The sequence below is a fragment of the Saccostrea cucullata genome, unplaced genomic scaffold, assembly GCF_032062105.1.
Source record: "Saccostrea cucullata isolate Sc308-1 unplaced genomic scaffold, CSIRO_AGI_Scuc_v1 ctg2377, whole genome shotgun sequence".
In the NCBI taxonomy this organism is placed as follows: Eukaryota; Metazoa; Mollusca; class Bivalvia; order Ostreida; family Ostreidae; genus Saccostrea; species Saccostrea cuccullata.
Genome location: NW_026941602.1, coordinates 49655 through 64906, shown reverse-complemented (window position 1 = coordinate 64906; position 15252 = coordinate 49655). Strand labels below are relative to the sequence as shown.

The following is a 15252-nucleotide window of genomic DNA, read 5'->3' as shown; positions in this document are numbered from 1 at the left end:
ATAAAATATGTTTCCTCATTTAAACAATGAAAATTTTAAGATCAAATGTCAAGGTCAAATACAAAGTTTACTCAAAAATGTGTTATAAATGCTGTAAGTACTGTGAATTCTTATGCATGTTTTATAAGATCTAAGGAACATGTGTAGAGCATTTTAATATTTCTCAATCTGACACTGATTAACATACAAGATCAAATGCCAAGGTCAAATACAAACTTGCTTTACTCAAGAATGAGTTATACATGTAAATACTGTAAATTCTGAATTTCTCATGCATATTTTATAAGATCTTAGAAACATGTGTGACCTCACTACAAATATTCATGTCAATCTGTTAACCAATACAAATTTAGAAAATATATTCTATTAAAAATAAATTATTAGATTTTCACACATAAAAAAAAAATGGAAATTGAAATACATTTGTACGGTGCTGAGCTGACCATAAACTGAGGAGAAACTGAAGTTAAATGAAAAAATTAACATTTAGATTATCTTGAATTTAGCAACTATATATTTTGCATGTTTGAAAAAAAAATCACATACAATAGATGATGAACTGAAATTTTAAAAAAGAATAAATTATGAATCTAAATAAAAAAATCATACAATTAATATTGATATTATAAGACAATTTCACATTTAAAATGTTTAATATGTGAAAGTCAAGATATTCTAGATCTACATTTTGACTTGTCTGTTTGGTTTATGGTCTAGTCATATTTTCTTTTTCAGAATTGCATACAGAAAAACCTGTTACACAGGCACAGTTAGACAATACATGTACATGCATGTTATTTTCATGGTGCTCAGTTTAGGAAAAAATAAAATTTTACATGAAACATATACTTAAAAATTATTACCGTAAAGGTCTATGATTTTTAAAAATAATTAAATATTACACGTCGGACGCAAGTCGCGATCCCGGGTCTCCTGATCATTGTAAGTAGGAAAATTAAAACACTAAGTATATTTTTCTTTAATTCTTCTGGTCTGCCAATTTCTTAACATATGTTTGCAAAATCAGTACTTGTCCACGTGTAATTACGATCTGTTTGTTAACATTAATTTTTTACATGGTAATGATAATCGTAAATTTAATTTGTGCGGTCAGTCGGGAATTATGGAATGCCGATCTCGATTATTTTTCTCCATTAAAATATATAACATTTAAATGAATAAAATAAATATATCTGAGTTTTTTCCTGGTATTTCCTTTTTTTTCGTTTTGTCAAATTAATTCCTAAATATTAAAAAACTGAGAGTTGCAGGATAGGATAGGATAGGATTAGACTGAAATCACAGGATAGGATTATGGATGCAGGATTCACGATAGGATAGGATAGAATTGTCAACTTCTAGGATAGCAGCACTGTACTTATGCAAATTTAATAATTATTGCAGATGATACGATTTAAATTTTAAGGAACATTTTATCAAATTTTCAGGATATGTTTTCTCGTAAGAATTTTTATGCATTAAACCAGGGACCTACCTTAAGTTACTTGTACTGTGCATGCCATCAGTAAGTTTTCATAGACCATGCAGTTAAAAAAGCTAAATATGCTTTGATTGGTAGGATGTCGAATTTCGTTTGTCTGTTCAAGTAATAATTCAATAATTATTGTGTATTGTCAATTATTATTTATTTCTCTGTAAAAGGATAATTAATTTCTTTGTAATTAAATAAAATTGATGTCGCCTGTTGTAAGAAACGTTTTTCACTATTTAAATATAACTAAGACTTATAAATGAGTCGATTTTTTTATGTTAACAGACAGACGGACGGACGGACATACCGATTACAGAATACCTTTCCACTTTTCAAGCGGGAGAATGGGGTATAACAAGATATAAAAAGATATAAAAAAGGTATTAAAAAGAAATGTGGCACGGAAGGCCCTCCATACATGTTGATCAAACTTTTTGAGAGTTTTTTATCAGCTGTGCAAAATGCATTCTACCAGGTAGGATTAAAATGATGTACTTAATTATTAAGTACTAAGTTATTATCCTTTTTTTCTGATTTACAAATGTTTCACTTCAATGTAGGTGAAAAATTCCGTAAACAAAGAAGAATAATTGATATCGAAAGAAACCTGTCGTATACTGCATTTAAACCGCAACGAATGCATACCCAATTAAAATGCATAGGTTAGTAGCAACTGAAACCGAAACTACATAATTTAAGCGTAAATTCCAGCCAAAGACGGATTTTTTGTAGGTAAACATACTTTCTCTTTGTATGATGTATACATACATGTATGTACTTCTAACCAGTCTAGTGAATGTTCAAAACTTATATATCTTTTAAGCTTTCCTTGAATATGTAAGATATGAGATAATTTATTTCAATACTGTACAGTGTGATAATCTAACAACTACATCGGAAATTTTATTATAGACAAAATAGAAGGTAAGCATGCACATGGTTAACCGTAAGAATTGTTCTACATTATGACCGGTTCACAACATCATCGTAAATATTTAACTTTTTTCGTTTGATACCTTTAAAGCCCACCAGTAGCCACTCCCACATGCAACCTTTCTCTCTAACTTTCTTCTTTCTTTATTCTTTCATTCTTTCTCTCTTAATGTTGACTGGACCATGAAATTATGCTAGATAAACCTAGCTATTATCAACCGTTTTATTTCTGTTTAAAACTTTTACCTATATTTACTAAAGTAGCTATATGGTCCATCTCACCAAAGAACAGGCTTACGTAAAAATTTACCGATAGCATCTGAATTTTTTTTTTACTACTCATATTTAGAAAATTACAAGTTTCATTTGTGAATAATTCTGATTATTTCATTAAAAATCAATAATTGTTTATGGCCCATTAATTATATATTATTTACACGCATGCGTAGCTTTCATAAACAAAACAGCATGGTAAGAGAAGGAATTCCAGTAGACCCGATAGATTGACAAAGTCGACAAAAAAAAAATAGAGCTTGAAAAGCAACTTTCCGAATTAAAAAAAATAGTTGGGAGATTAATACAATCAATTCACTGGATGAAGACACGGGGTCTCGGCGACCACTCAGGGAGGGGGGGAGGGGGGGATCGCGAAGGCTCTACTATACAGATTAGTTGGTACAAGCTATCATTTTTCGTATCCCCAGTCTTTCAAAGAAATAAAATTGTATGCTCAGCATAAAAATGCACCTATGACATATTTTAAATTATTACTTTTGAACTGCAAATTGTAATTGGACCGCAGAAAAATATTTTGTTTGAAATTTTGCCGCGATAATGTATGATTTTTCTTTCCAGGACCCCAATACACAAAACGTCAACATTTGTTCTTAATTAATACTGTTTAGTTCGTCTAAATGCAGACTAAAAACGTTAACGATTATATAAATCTATCGAAGAGTTCTGATATGTTGATTTTGAGAGTTGCTTTTAAATGTACCACATATTCCATTATATATTGTTAACCATTCAGTGTACGCACGTGTCATTTTAAAATACACGGGGTACATGTACAAGTCAATAGAAATAAGTTGTACGACCCTTGATTTTCCGGCAGTTTCTAATTACATTAATTTTGTATGAGGTGCAGAACCCAAAATATTGAAATTTAAGAAAATGTTCTTGTATACTATTCAATTGTTAATTTCATGGCCCCCTTGTCAGGGGTTCTGGTGTTAGGATGGGGCTCTATTAATTATATAGAGATATGCATTAATTATTTTTAAAAATTTTCTTCTCTGCTCCTGGGTATTAAACTAATTAAAAATGGACTATGTACATAGTTGTGATGAGGAAAAATGCCTTTTTCCAGTTTGTGAATTTCAGGGCTCCTGCAGTCAAAAGTTTTTGTTTTAGCCTGTTAGGGCGGTACTCAAATGATTATATAGTGAAACAGTGAATTCTTTCAAATTTTTTTTTTTTTTGGATATTAGGCCAATGATCTAAATATACATGAATCTATTTATGGTGAAGAAAGGTGCCTCTTTCAAAATGATTAATTTCAGGACCCCTGGATCAAAGGTACCGGGAAGGGGGGGGGGGGTAGGGGGACTTAGTCAGAAAATAAATCAATGCTTTGAAATCTGCTCTTTGATATAAATCAACCATTCATGATGAATTAAAATTTATGATAAAATTTCCAAAATTTTTAAATATGTGGCCCTATGTTTAGTTTTTCGTGTGGGGTTGGGTGCATAACTGTTGGTTATAAAGTGGAAATACATTCATTCTCTTTGTTACCCTACCTCAGGGTATTAAGTAACCATAGTACAATGTAAGCATGCTAAATGTATAATCATGATAAACAATGGTGCCTCTTTGAAAATTGTGAATTTTATGGCTTTTGGTTAAAAAAGAAACATGCACGAAATTCAATTGTTAGAAAGTTGTTACATGATACCCAGGTGACCTACTTAGATTTACTGTAAAAATCTATTCAATATTTAAGGGTTCATGTGGGTTGTTTGTTAAAGATAGAATTGGAAAAAGAACTTTGAACGGAAAAATTAATTCAATACTAAATCAGCAACATATTTTTAATATACTGAAAATACACGACAGGTTATTTGGTCGACTGACATGATATGGATTGTTATGAATTCCTCTTAATGATCATGAAATAAAAAAGTAGCTTTAAAACACAATACTTTACTTGGCACGTTTTGTAATTTCTACCGAGCTTTTTATTAAACTAGTAAACTAATCGTTCACAGAGCAATTAGAGGTCTTTCTACCTTCTTTGAAATTTACACTTTTAAGTTGTTTTATATGTAAAAGTATCAAGAAATGGCTTGAAAAATAGAAAAAAATAAAATTATTTTCAATGACCTTGACCTTTGACCTTGATAAATTTTTCAAGATGAAAGGTCAAGGGTTACAATGCCTCTAGGACTTACACTTTTAAAGCTATAATGTTAAAGGATAGGTGATACAAACAATTTTTTGTCAAAAAAAATTGAAAATAACAACTTGAGTCATGTTTTAATGACTAAAATGAATAAGTGTAACCGCGCAGTTTTTTAATTTTTATTCAAATGCTCACAAAAATGGGATTTGAAGAGAAAAATATTTGTATAGATTAATAAGGATTGTTTCAGAGAGGTAGAATTCTGAACATCATAGAAGGTTTACAATTTCTTTATATTCTAGAAATTTATTTTTAACATCATTTTCAATTTAATATGATTGATTGTATACTGTTTAACGTCCCTCTCCAGAATATTTCACTGATATGAGAGACGTCACCATTGCCGGTGAAGGGCTGCAAATTTTGGCCTATGCTCGGCATTTGAGCAGGGAGGGATATTTATCGTGCCACACCTGCTGTGACACGGGGCTCGGTTTATACGGTCTCATCCGAAGGACCGCCCCATTCAGTCGCCTTTTACGACAAGAAAGGGGGTTCTGAGGACTTATTCTAACCCGGATCCCCTGAAATAAGACGAGAAAATATAATCCAATCCAAGCTAAATCAAAAATCAAATCTAATATAAACCAATCCAAGCATATATTTTTTGTTTGTATCATATGTCTTTAATAGTAAGTGCAAAAGCGTTAAAACGCAATAACTTATATAAGGGGTCAGCAGATCCCTAGGCACTGAAGATAATAGTTGTACCTAAAGATTCTTAAAGACATTAATTAAAGTTTGTTATCTCTGCTGTTTATGGTTTTGAGGGAGTAGTGATAACAAGGTTTTTCGCACACGAGGCAATAACTTTTAAAAGGGTCAATCTAAGGGAACAAGAATGTAATCTTTCAAAAAGTTTTAAGAGTACATATTTTTGATGCAGAGACAAAATGTTTATGCTAATCGTATTTGAAATAACATTGACCTTTGACCTTTACATAAATTTCAAGGTCAAAGGTCAATAAATGATATGTAGATGGCCTCATGTCTCTACGACTTCTCGTTTTCTAAATTTTTAACTATTCGTAAACTTCAAAAACTTTCAGGGGCAAAAACTCATCAAACAGGTTAGCGAATGCTTTCGAAAGATCAATCTCAATAGTACTCTGTGAGTCGAAGATATTAGTGAATGTTTTGCGCTACGGTTAAGGTTTTCAGAGGAGTAGCAATAACAACGTTGTTTTCGTACAGGGGGCAAGAGCTCCGAAAGGGGTCATAGGTCATACTCGTTGGTTAGTTTTTCGAAATAATTTTTTTTAATATCCAGTATCATGAAGTAAAAAGTTTTTTTTTATAAGTCGGTTCAAAAGGCCATAACGGAACAAATAATAATAAACATTTGAAGAGGTATTTCCACGGAAAGTGGAAAGACCTAATTAGGCAAATCATGCACAAAATTCCTTCACGCAATATGCATGTAAAATGGCAGAGGATTTAATAATATGAACTGCATTGTATATTTGTCTACACTACATTGTACAAGGTTTATATTTCTCTGCATCAAATATGTAAGTAAGAAAAGTATCGTCTATTTAATTTTCAAACATCACACAATATGACGTTATTTTGACGTTACCGAAATTGACACTAACACCATGCATGCGCAAAGTCATTGTCATATTAGGGAAAACATCGGAAAATATACGAGTATATATTAGAAAATGGATATAAAGAATCTTTCTCTGTATGCATGTAAGAAATAGACATGCACCTCAGACAAAAGTCACATGCCACAGTAGATTATCATATCTCAAGTTTGACTTCGACTTTGTAATATAATTACAATTTATTAAAAAAAACTCGTATGCTAAAAACACAAATGACACATTTTATCAAAATATTCATATTGCTCTCTTTGTAATTAAATGTACATTTCAATTTCTATCTTCCCTCCTAGGCCTTCACAAACAAACACCGCTTTTGGACGGTAAGATAAATGTGCTATCACATTGATATGCCAGCACCTTCTTGTTGTTTAATATTTAAGTAAAAACTTACTCGTATTAAACAAAATGTTATGCAATCATCACAGATATCGTAGATTTAAGTCAAATAACTCAGATACAAGTAATAAATCTCAATTAATCTTGGCATTATGTTTCCGTTGTATTATAAAAAAGGGGGTGAAAGATAATTCTTTCGTAAATGAATTTCTTTTTTATTATAGCCTTTGAAATCCAATTCCTTTGGCCATGAAGAAGAGGAAAAGAATGAGCTGCTTTTCTGCTAATATATTCATTTCTTTGTTGATTTTATTTGCGCAGGTACGGAAATTTTTTAAACAACAGAGTCAGACAATATTTTCTGTCGTTTTCATATTCCTACATAGCTGCAGAACTGTAGCTCTCCGAAAAATATATATTGATAGACCGGAGAGCTACAGTGCTATCCATTGAAAAAACTGTATATTTATTGTGCACAAAAAAGTGCGTAGTTTCTGAAATAATTCTTCAAACTTCTTACCTCAATTGCAAAAAAAACTTTTTTTTTTATATTTTTATATAAACTACCTTCTGCTTTTAAACACGGGTTAATTTGAGCATAAAATCAATGGGATGAAATGAGTGCCATGAAAAAGTCGGGGGAGAGAGAGAGAGAGAACAATGTGATCAAGGTTTATTGAGCTGCAACCTTATCCTTAGCGTTAAGTCGCCCAACTGGCGCATCAGGAGAACAAGGATTTACGTAGGGATGCATTGAAAGATACATAATTTTTTTTCTCACAAAAACAACAAAACCATAATTGGTAATCAACTTTAAAGCAACATAAAAGGTACCTTAAATTTAAACTTGTGCACATTTTGACAATTGGGAGAATGGCTCATTAGAGTGGACCATAACAAAGGAATATAGAGGCTTTATCAATAATATTTTTTTCTTATAAACAACAGAGGCATTGTGTGTCATAATAACTCAAAGGCATCTTTAGGAGGTGTAGGTTTAAGTTTGTTCAAATACCCCTCCCTCCCCTGAACCCAATTTTATATTTAAACTTTTCAAAAGTGAACTTATATTGTGCTTTTACCTAAACAGGTGAGCGTTGTGGCCCCCGTGCCTCTTGTTCTACATGTATAATACAAACACGGACAGTAGAATAATTTTAGCCATGATTTAGTTCTTTTGCATTTAGAGCTTAAACTCGCAACATCAATGGCGAGAAAAAGATCTAGTTCTCCACCCCAAAGTACCGATTTGAAAGAGATTTAAGATTTGACTAAATAAGAAATGATTAATTGATTGTATACTGTTTAACGTCCCTCTCGAGAAATTTTCACTCATATGGAGAAGTTATTATAATTAAAAACATGACTGTATGTATATGTTTAATTTGACATTTACAAATGGCTCTGATATTGTTCAAAACGTCATGCGAGCATTGTATTGATCATTAAGAGGAAAGTACTATGATCTTAAGGTGGTCATTTGTTTTAATTTCTTAAACAAACCATATCAATTTTCAAACCATTATTTCGTTATTTAAGCCCGAAGTATCAAAATTGGTAAACGTTTTTTTTTCTATTTTCAGTACAGTCCAATCATTATAGTTTATTTTATGGTTCCCAAACCAAGTTGTTTTTTTTCCTCACCAAATCTAATTAACGTACAGCTACGCACTGTCATTTTTACGGAAAAAGGAACAAATATAGATAATTGAGTAAACATAACCAAACATATATTTAAATTGTTGGATTAATAAAATTATCAATCGTCTAAAGCTTATCTTTGGTACAATATCATAACTCTCTTTAAATTTCGATAGAATGAAAGTGTGAGTTCTAAAAGCTGTTTGGCTAGTATGCCAACATTACAGCTTGTTGAAGAGTGCCCCAAAACAAAAGAGGAATGGAATAAAAGGTCAGACAAAAAACGATGTGACATGTTAGCGGGGACATCTCAGTGTTCATCCTTTGCTTATCACTGTCTACTAAATCAGAATGGAAATGAAACAGTGGAGGTCTGTGCACCAACATGGTTTTTATCAGGTAACCTGTGTTAGAATTTTCTATATTTAGATAAGTATAAATAGGAAGAGGAAAATCTTAAGCCTGGGATTTGTTTCTTGATTGAAATTGCTAAAAATATTTGGATTGACTTATTTTTAATCTTGATTTAATTCTTTCGTTTCAGGATTCTGCGCAATTTATAATACTGATGAGTTTCGAGTAATAGATAACTTTAGCTTCGACTGCAATAACAATACAAAAATAAAGAAAGGGGATAGATGCCCTTCCAGATACATCTCAACAGAGACATACAAATGTAAAGCTCTTTAGTTCTTCAATTTCCCCCTAAAAACATATCAACAAATAAGTGTTTAAACCTTTTATGAATTTATACTTTTTTTAGACCAGATTTGTTACAGAAAAAGAGAAGTAAAAGATCTGGAATCTGACAGAATTCACCAGTCAAATATGTAAGTACACTTATTGATAAGAAATAGCACTTTTCGAACATATTAACTTAACATGACCCTATGGCGATTGATACATCACGTACTCTTTCAATTGTTACAGTTAAGTATCAACGCAAAAAAATTAAACGTACATTACGAAAAAACATTTGTATAGTATGCCAGGGCATCAACGATAGTGGGAAAAATGGGATAATTTGCATAACGGGAAAAGCATACTATTTTGGCCTCCTTAACGTCGGACAAAAAGACAAGTATACGCACCAGATTTGCATGCATATCAGGCCTTTATAGCTCGTACTATAAAAAGTGAAGTGTCCAAGTTGCACTAATACGCTTCCGTACTCCTGACCTACCGACCTGTCTAATATACATTCCTGTAGAATAATTAAGATATCAACTCTGACAATTTTCAAAAAAATTATCACACAGGAAAAAAATTAGAAATGGAAATATTGGGATTTTAATTCCATGAATGTATTGAATTGCTTAGCTCCTGTGTCTGTATGCCTGACGTGTGTATAGGGCAGGTAATTGATGTTCATCAGCGTATTTCTCAATGATTTTTTTTTCTTTTGTTATCGACAGGGAAGAGGGAAGTAGCCCATTTGTCTTGACAACAGTGTTTATTGTTCTTTTCATCTTGGCACTCATTGCGTCAATTTTCCTATGTGTATTGTTACATCGAGTCGGCTGTGACAAAATATGGAAGAACGGTAAGAGTTTCAAACTTTCCTTTAAAAAGTGAAGATAACAATTATTATGCTCAAAAATCCTGAAAAACAATACAAAGAGTGTGAATTATGAGCAGAGAAAACACGAAACTCTAAAAAAGAGGCGTAATGAGGGAAATCTGCTATACGAAATGTTAATACGATTAAAAATGAAATTTAAGCATTTTAAATTAGTCAAAATCAGACAGAATAATTTTAATGATCAATTGCATGTACGTAGAGTATTCGCATGTAATGGTGTGCATCCGTTGTCTGCGTAAAATTAATCAACCCTGCAAATCTCGTGAAGTTTTGTCAGATTAGATCAGCACTCAGTGATAAAAAAAAACTTTGTAAATTATTTTTTTTTTTGGTGAGCTCTCTACAACGAATATGTTTTGGTATCTTTTACAAATCAAACTCTGATTTACCTGACCAGTTCTTGATATTTTTTTCTCGGTATTCCATATTTGATAATGTGAAAAAATCAAAACTGCGCGAGAGTATTTAGTCAAGGAACAAGTTTAATTCAAAACCATACAAATGAGTCTTTTTTATGCCTCTACATGAAATTTATCTCATCTAAGATCAGTTACAAGTAAAGTATTACATTCAGACATCACTGAGTGAAATTCTGAATGAAGTTTTTCATACTAGTTGTTAGGCCATTATTCACTGTAGGAAAGCCGATGACCATTACATATTTTACGTCATCAAAACATGTCGGCCGATCTGGGTTGGGAAAAAATTCACCTCACCCCCTCCCCAAACAAAAAATTGACAAGCCATGCTAAAAATTTTCCAAACTCAAAAACCCTGTTTCTTGGAAGGAAGAGGTGTTTTGACTATATTGTAACTAACTTGGGAGAGAAGGAGGGATCGATTTAATTTTCAATGATCTTTTTCAATAGACAATTGCAAAGAAAGGGTTATGTTTGGAAAAGTTTGGAGTGGTGGGAGGGTGTGTGAGAGGTTGGGCTCCTTTCACTTTTGCCACTTTTTCGCGGTAAAAGGGGTGTTATTGAACATGAATTGTTTTCATACATATTTCATGATTATTAGATCACATGAGAGAACTCAGGTGACTTATTGCTTTCTGTTTTCGACTGACGTCGTGCGTCGTTAGTCGTATGTTAAAATTTGAACATTTTTAGCATCTTTTCATTGCAACCGCTCAACCAATTTCAACCAAGTGTGACATAAAGCATTAATGGGTCAAGGGGAACAAAATTTGTGAATTTCATGGTCCCTGCCCCCGTGGGGCCTTGGGGATGGGGCCAAAACCACTAAAATTAATGCAATCTTAAATAATGTTCTTCTCTACTCCTGGCAGTCAAAGCAGTCAAACTGTTGGCATGATAGAATCAGCATTGAGTCTTCTACCGCGTAATTGTGAATTTCATAGCCCCAGTTAGGGTCTGGGGTTTTATAGTGCTGGGGAGGGGCTTTATATATTATATAGTAAAAATGCATGATATATTTGAATTTTTCTTTGCTTTGTGGTATCTTATAAACTAACAAAGTACATAATCATGATGAGCAAGAATGTCTCTTCTTACATTTTGAATTTCATGGCCTCAGGGTTGAGGGTTCTGGTGTTATATGTAGAGCGGGGTTCTATTGATCATATAGTGAAAATGCATTTAAATTCTTTAAAAATCTTTTCCTCTGCTCCCGAGTATTAAACCAATGAACTTTGTACATATTTATGATGAGCAAGAATATTTCTTCTATATTTTGTGAATTTCATGGCCCAATGATTGCAGGCTCTGGTGTTAAAGCGGGGCTTTATTGATCATACAGTGAAATGCATAAATTCTTTAAAAGTCTTCTTCTCTGCTCCTGGGTATTGAATAAACTAACCAAGTACATAGTTAGGTTGAGTACTTTTGTAAGACTGCTTCTTCCAAAATTGTGAATTTTATTGCCCCAGGGTCAAGGTTCTGGTGTTAGGGTGGGGCTCTATTGATCATATATAGTGAAAATGCACACATTCTTTAAAATTTTTTTTCAGTAGTTTGAAAGTTGTTACATGATGCTGAAATGGCCTATAAGGGCCGTGGTCCTCTTGTGTATTAGGCATAAGATTGCGGTCATCTGTAAAATTGTATTACGGTCATCATATACATGTACTTGCTAGGGTATGTTTGTTACGGCTATCATACTTTAAAATTTCAAATGCTTTTTTCTTTCATTTTGTTTGTTTGAGTAAAAAAAACTAAACTTGCGTCGAGATAACATCCATGATCGCATAACCTTTATCTTAAATTGCTTAGCTTTATTGAATTATGTTTGTAATCATTGTCGAAAATTTTCATCTTATCGGCTTGGCCGATATATCGTTACGACCGTAATATCTATTACGGTCATCGGCTTTCCCAAGGTCATTATTTACAAACTGAATTGTCAACGGATTTTCCGTTATTTTCCGATCATGATAAGAAGCTCACGGTGGTAATGACCGGTTGGCATGTGATGTTGACTCCAACATGACACCTGATCCCACCTTTGATGTTTTAGAAGTCTTTCTTTAAAAAAGTGATTTAATCTTTCTTATCCTGGCCTGACATGTTTTATATGGTATCTCATGGAAACATTCCTGTACTACAGGAAAATTGTTATTTCTTATATGACTTAGTGTTTTTCACTATCCCCACCATTTGGTATTTCTATCTCTTATTCGCTATTCGTGATCAGGAGCTTGCTCAGAGAATAATCAAATTTTACTTCGTTTCAATATTTTTTCACTTATAACTTGATATGGGATTGACAAAATAATTTTGTTTAAAAAACATATTCCGTAACTTTTATTGTGGTTCTAGTAACCTTGTTAGCAAAGATATTACGTATCATGTTGATGTATCTTGGCTAATGTGTTTCATACCAATTCAATAGCCGAATTGATCACTTAAAATTCCATCTACCTGGTTCATTCATTGTGCTTTCAAAAGGTGTGCATTGCAAATAAGGGGTGCTCACTTCCCCAAGGCAACTTTCTAAACTGATGATTTTCCAAATTTTAAGGGGTTAGTGTTTAAGACCTCTTCTGATATTTTTTCTGTTTATAGATCTTTTTTTAGATTGGTTATTATTCGTTATGATACCCTCAATCATTATTCGTTATGATACCCTCAAAATGACTCGGATATATATAAATTAAAAATTGTTATAGATTTTAAATAGAATTTTGAAGATGATACTTGTACCATTATCTGGTAGCTTGCACAAATGCATAGCAATGCTGAATAATGTATTAAATTTTTTTCGAGGAACGTTGCTACGGTTGCTACAGTAGAAATTTATTCAATCACAGTTAATTTCTTGAGAAGAAAATTTCATTTTTAGGAATTTACATTCATTGCCTGTGTAGATTGCAATGACCAAATGATATCAAGAAAACAGATTGGTGTTTGGGTCTGAGTAAACGCATTGTGAAGAAAAGAATTCAAAGTAAATAGATCTTAATTGTTATAATCTTTAGTTTTAACATATATGTATCTTCTGCTGGATTCCTTGATATATATATTTCCGTTATCCACACTGAGGTTAAACTGGTTCATTTCTGTCAATATCGAACACCGATCAATGCAAATGAGATCAAATAATTTTCGCCTATTGTGTGACGTAAGTGAAAAAATACATCTAACACAATATATCACTCTGTGGTCAAATATCAAGTTTTTTTATGATCGCTCGGAAAAAAGGGAATGTAAGACTCTTCAAGTATATATTTATATAACATTTTTGAATAAGTTTTCTTATTACATCACAAATGTAATAAGTTTCGCTATAAACCCTGAAAAATGCCGAGTCACACCGGAAACAGCTATGTCACGCCGGAAACAGATATGTCATCCCCGACTGAAGCAGTTATGTCAACCTTTCGATCACCTTCACGTGTTTTAACGTTACGCAATTTAGTTCGGGTTCGAGATTTCATGACGTCGGTTGCTAAGCAAAAGTAAACAACACAGAGTATTTCTTAACGTCAAGGAGGCAAATTTGGATTATTTGTGTAAATTTTGTCGATTTTGAATAATTTCAAATTTTCTTTTAATTTTAAAATGTCGTATAACATATAGTCATATACCACATGGCTTCTCGGGCGACTATACCAGAATATTTGCCCCTCGGTGACAGGAAAGCCCTGGAGTGTTATGTCACCCTCTGCCTTCGGCATCGGGTGACATAACACTCCAGGGCTTTCCTGTCACCTCGGGGCAAATATTCTGGTATGTCACCCGAGAAGCCATGTGATATATGTATAATATAGAAACATAGTTTTGATGGTATTATACGTATATCACATGGCTTCAAGGGTGACATACCAGAATATTTGCCCCTCGGTGACAGGAAAGCCCTGGAGTGTTATGTCACCTGATGTGGAAGGCAGAGGGTGACATAACACTCCAGGGCTTTCCTGTCACCGAGGGGCAAATATTCTGGTATAGTCACCCGAGAAGCCATGTGGTATATGTTATATGACATTTTTAAAATTAAAAGAAAATTTAAAATCATTCAAAAGCGTTAAAATTTACACAAATAATCCAAAAATGCCTTCTTGACGTTAAGAAATACGTTGTGTTGTTTGCCTTTGCCTAGCAATCGACGTCATAAAATCTCGAACCCGAACTAAAATGCGTAGCGTAAAAGCACGTAAACGTGATCGAAAGGATGACAAAACTGTTTCTGGCGGGGATGACATAACTGTTTCCGGCGTGACATAACTGTTTCCGGTGTGACTCAGCATTTTTTAGGGTTTATAGCGAAACTTATTACATTTGTGATATAATAAGAAAACGTATTAAAAACGTTATATAACAATATGTAGTTTTGACCTTAGTATTAATCAATATTGCAGAACAGACATATAGAAACAACACAAATGTATCCACGCAGGAAAATCCGTTTCTTGGAAATAATCAAGGTAATGGTATTTACTTTATTTTTTTTTTAAAGTTTACTTTAAAGTTTCAATCAATGTTTCATGATTAAAATATTAAGATTAAAGGACACATTTGTTAGGACAGGACCAAAGGTCTCTTTATACTTTATTTCAGTTTGGTAATTACAATATCTATTTAGAAATAAGTTGTAAGTAAGAATGTCTTTTAATGTATTTTTTTTTACATTTTGTCTACATGTACAGCTTAACGCCTAGACAGTTCCTTGCAATATAGACGGTAAAATACTCAACTTTGTCTGTCTAATAACACAATAGGGTCATTATATATAT

The 15252-nt window shown here is 32.7% G+C and overlaps 1 protein-coding gene across 8 annotated transcripts in view; it reads left to right on the top strand.

Annotated features, from left to right (window-relative positions):
* The first annotated feature begins 1904 nt into the window (after positions 1 to 1904).
* The window catches only part of LOC134258146 (uncharacterized), a 34695-nt gene continuing 21347 nt past the window's right edge, over positions 1905 to 15252 (top strand). For 7 of the 8 annotated variants that reach the window (XM_062740699.1, XM_062740698.1, XM_062740694.1 and 4 more), the window contains exons 1-7: positions 1905 to 1967; positions 7060 to 7156; positions 8653 to 8875; positions 9021 to 9152; positions 9240 to 9306; positions 9892 to 10019; positions 14878 to 14943. In XM_062740699.1, coding sequence (XP_062596683.1) covers positions 7085 to 7156; positions 8653 to 8875; positions 9021 to 9152; positions 9240 to 9306; positions 9892 to 10019; positions 14878 to 14943 — 688 coding nt within the window. In that variant the 5' untranslated portion in view covers positions 1905 to 1967; positions 7060 to 7084. Of the gene's footprint in view, positions 1968 to 2112; positions 2221 to 7059; positions 7157 to 8652; positions 8876 to 9020; positions 9153 to 9239; positions 9307 to 9891; positions 10020 to 14877; positions 14944 to 15252 lie in introns of those variants that run through there. The other variant, XM_062740692.1, reaches the window with a different exon arrangement.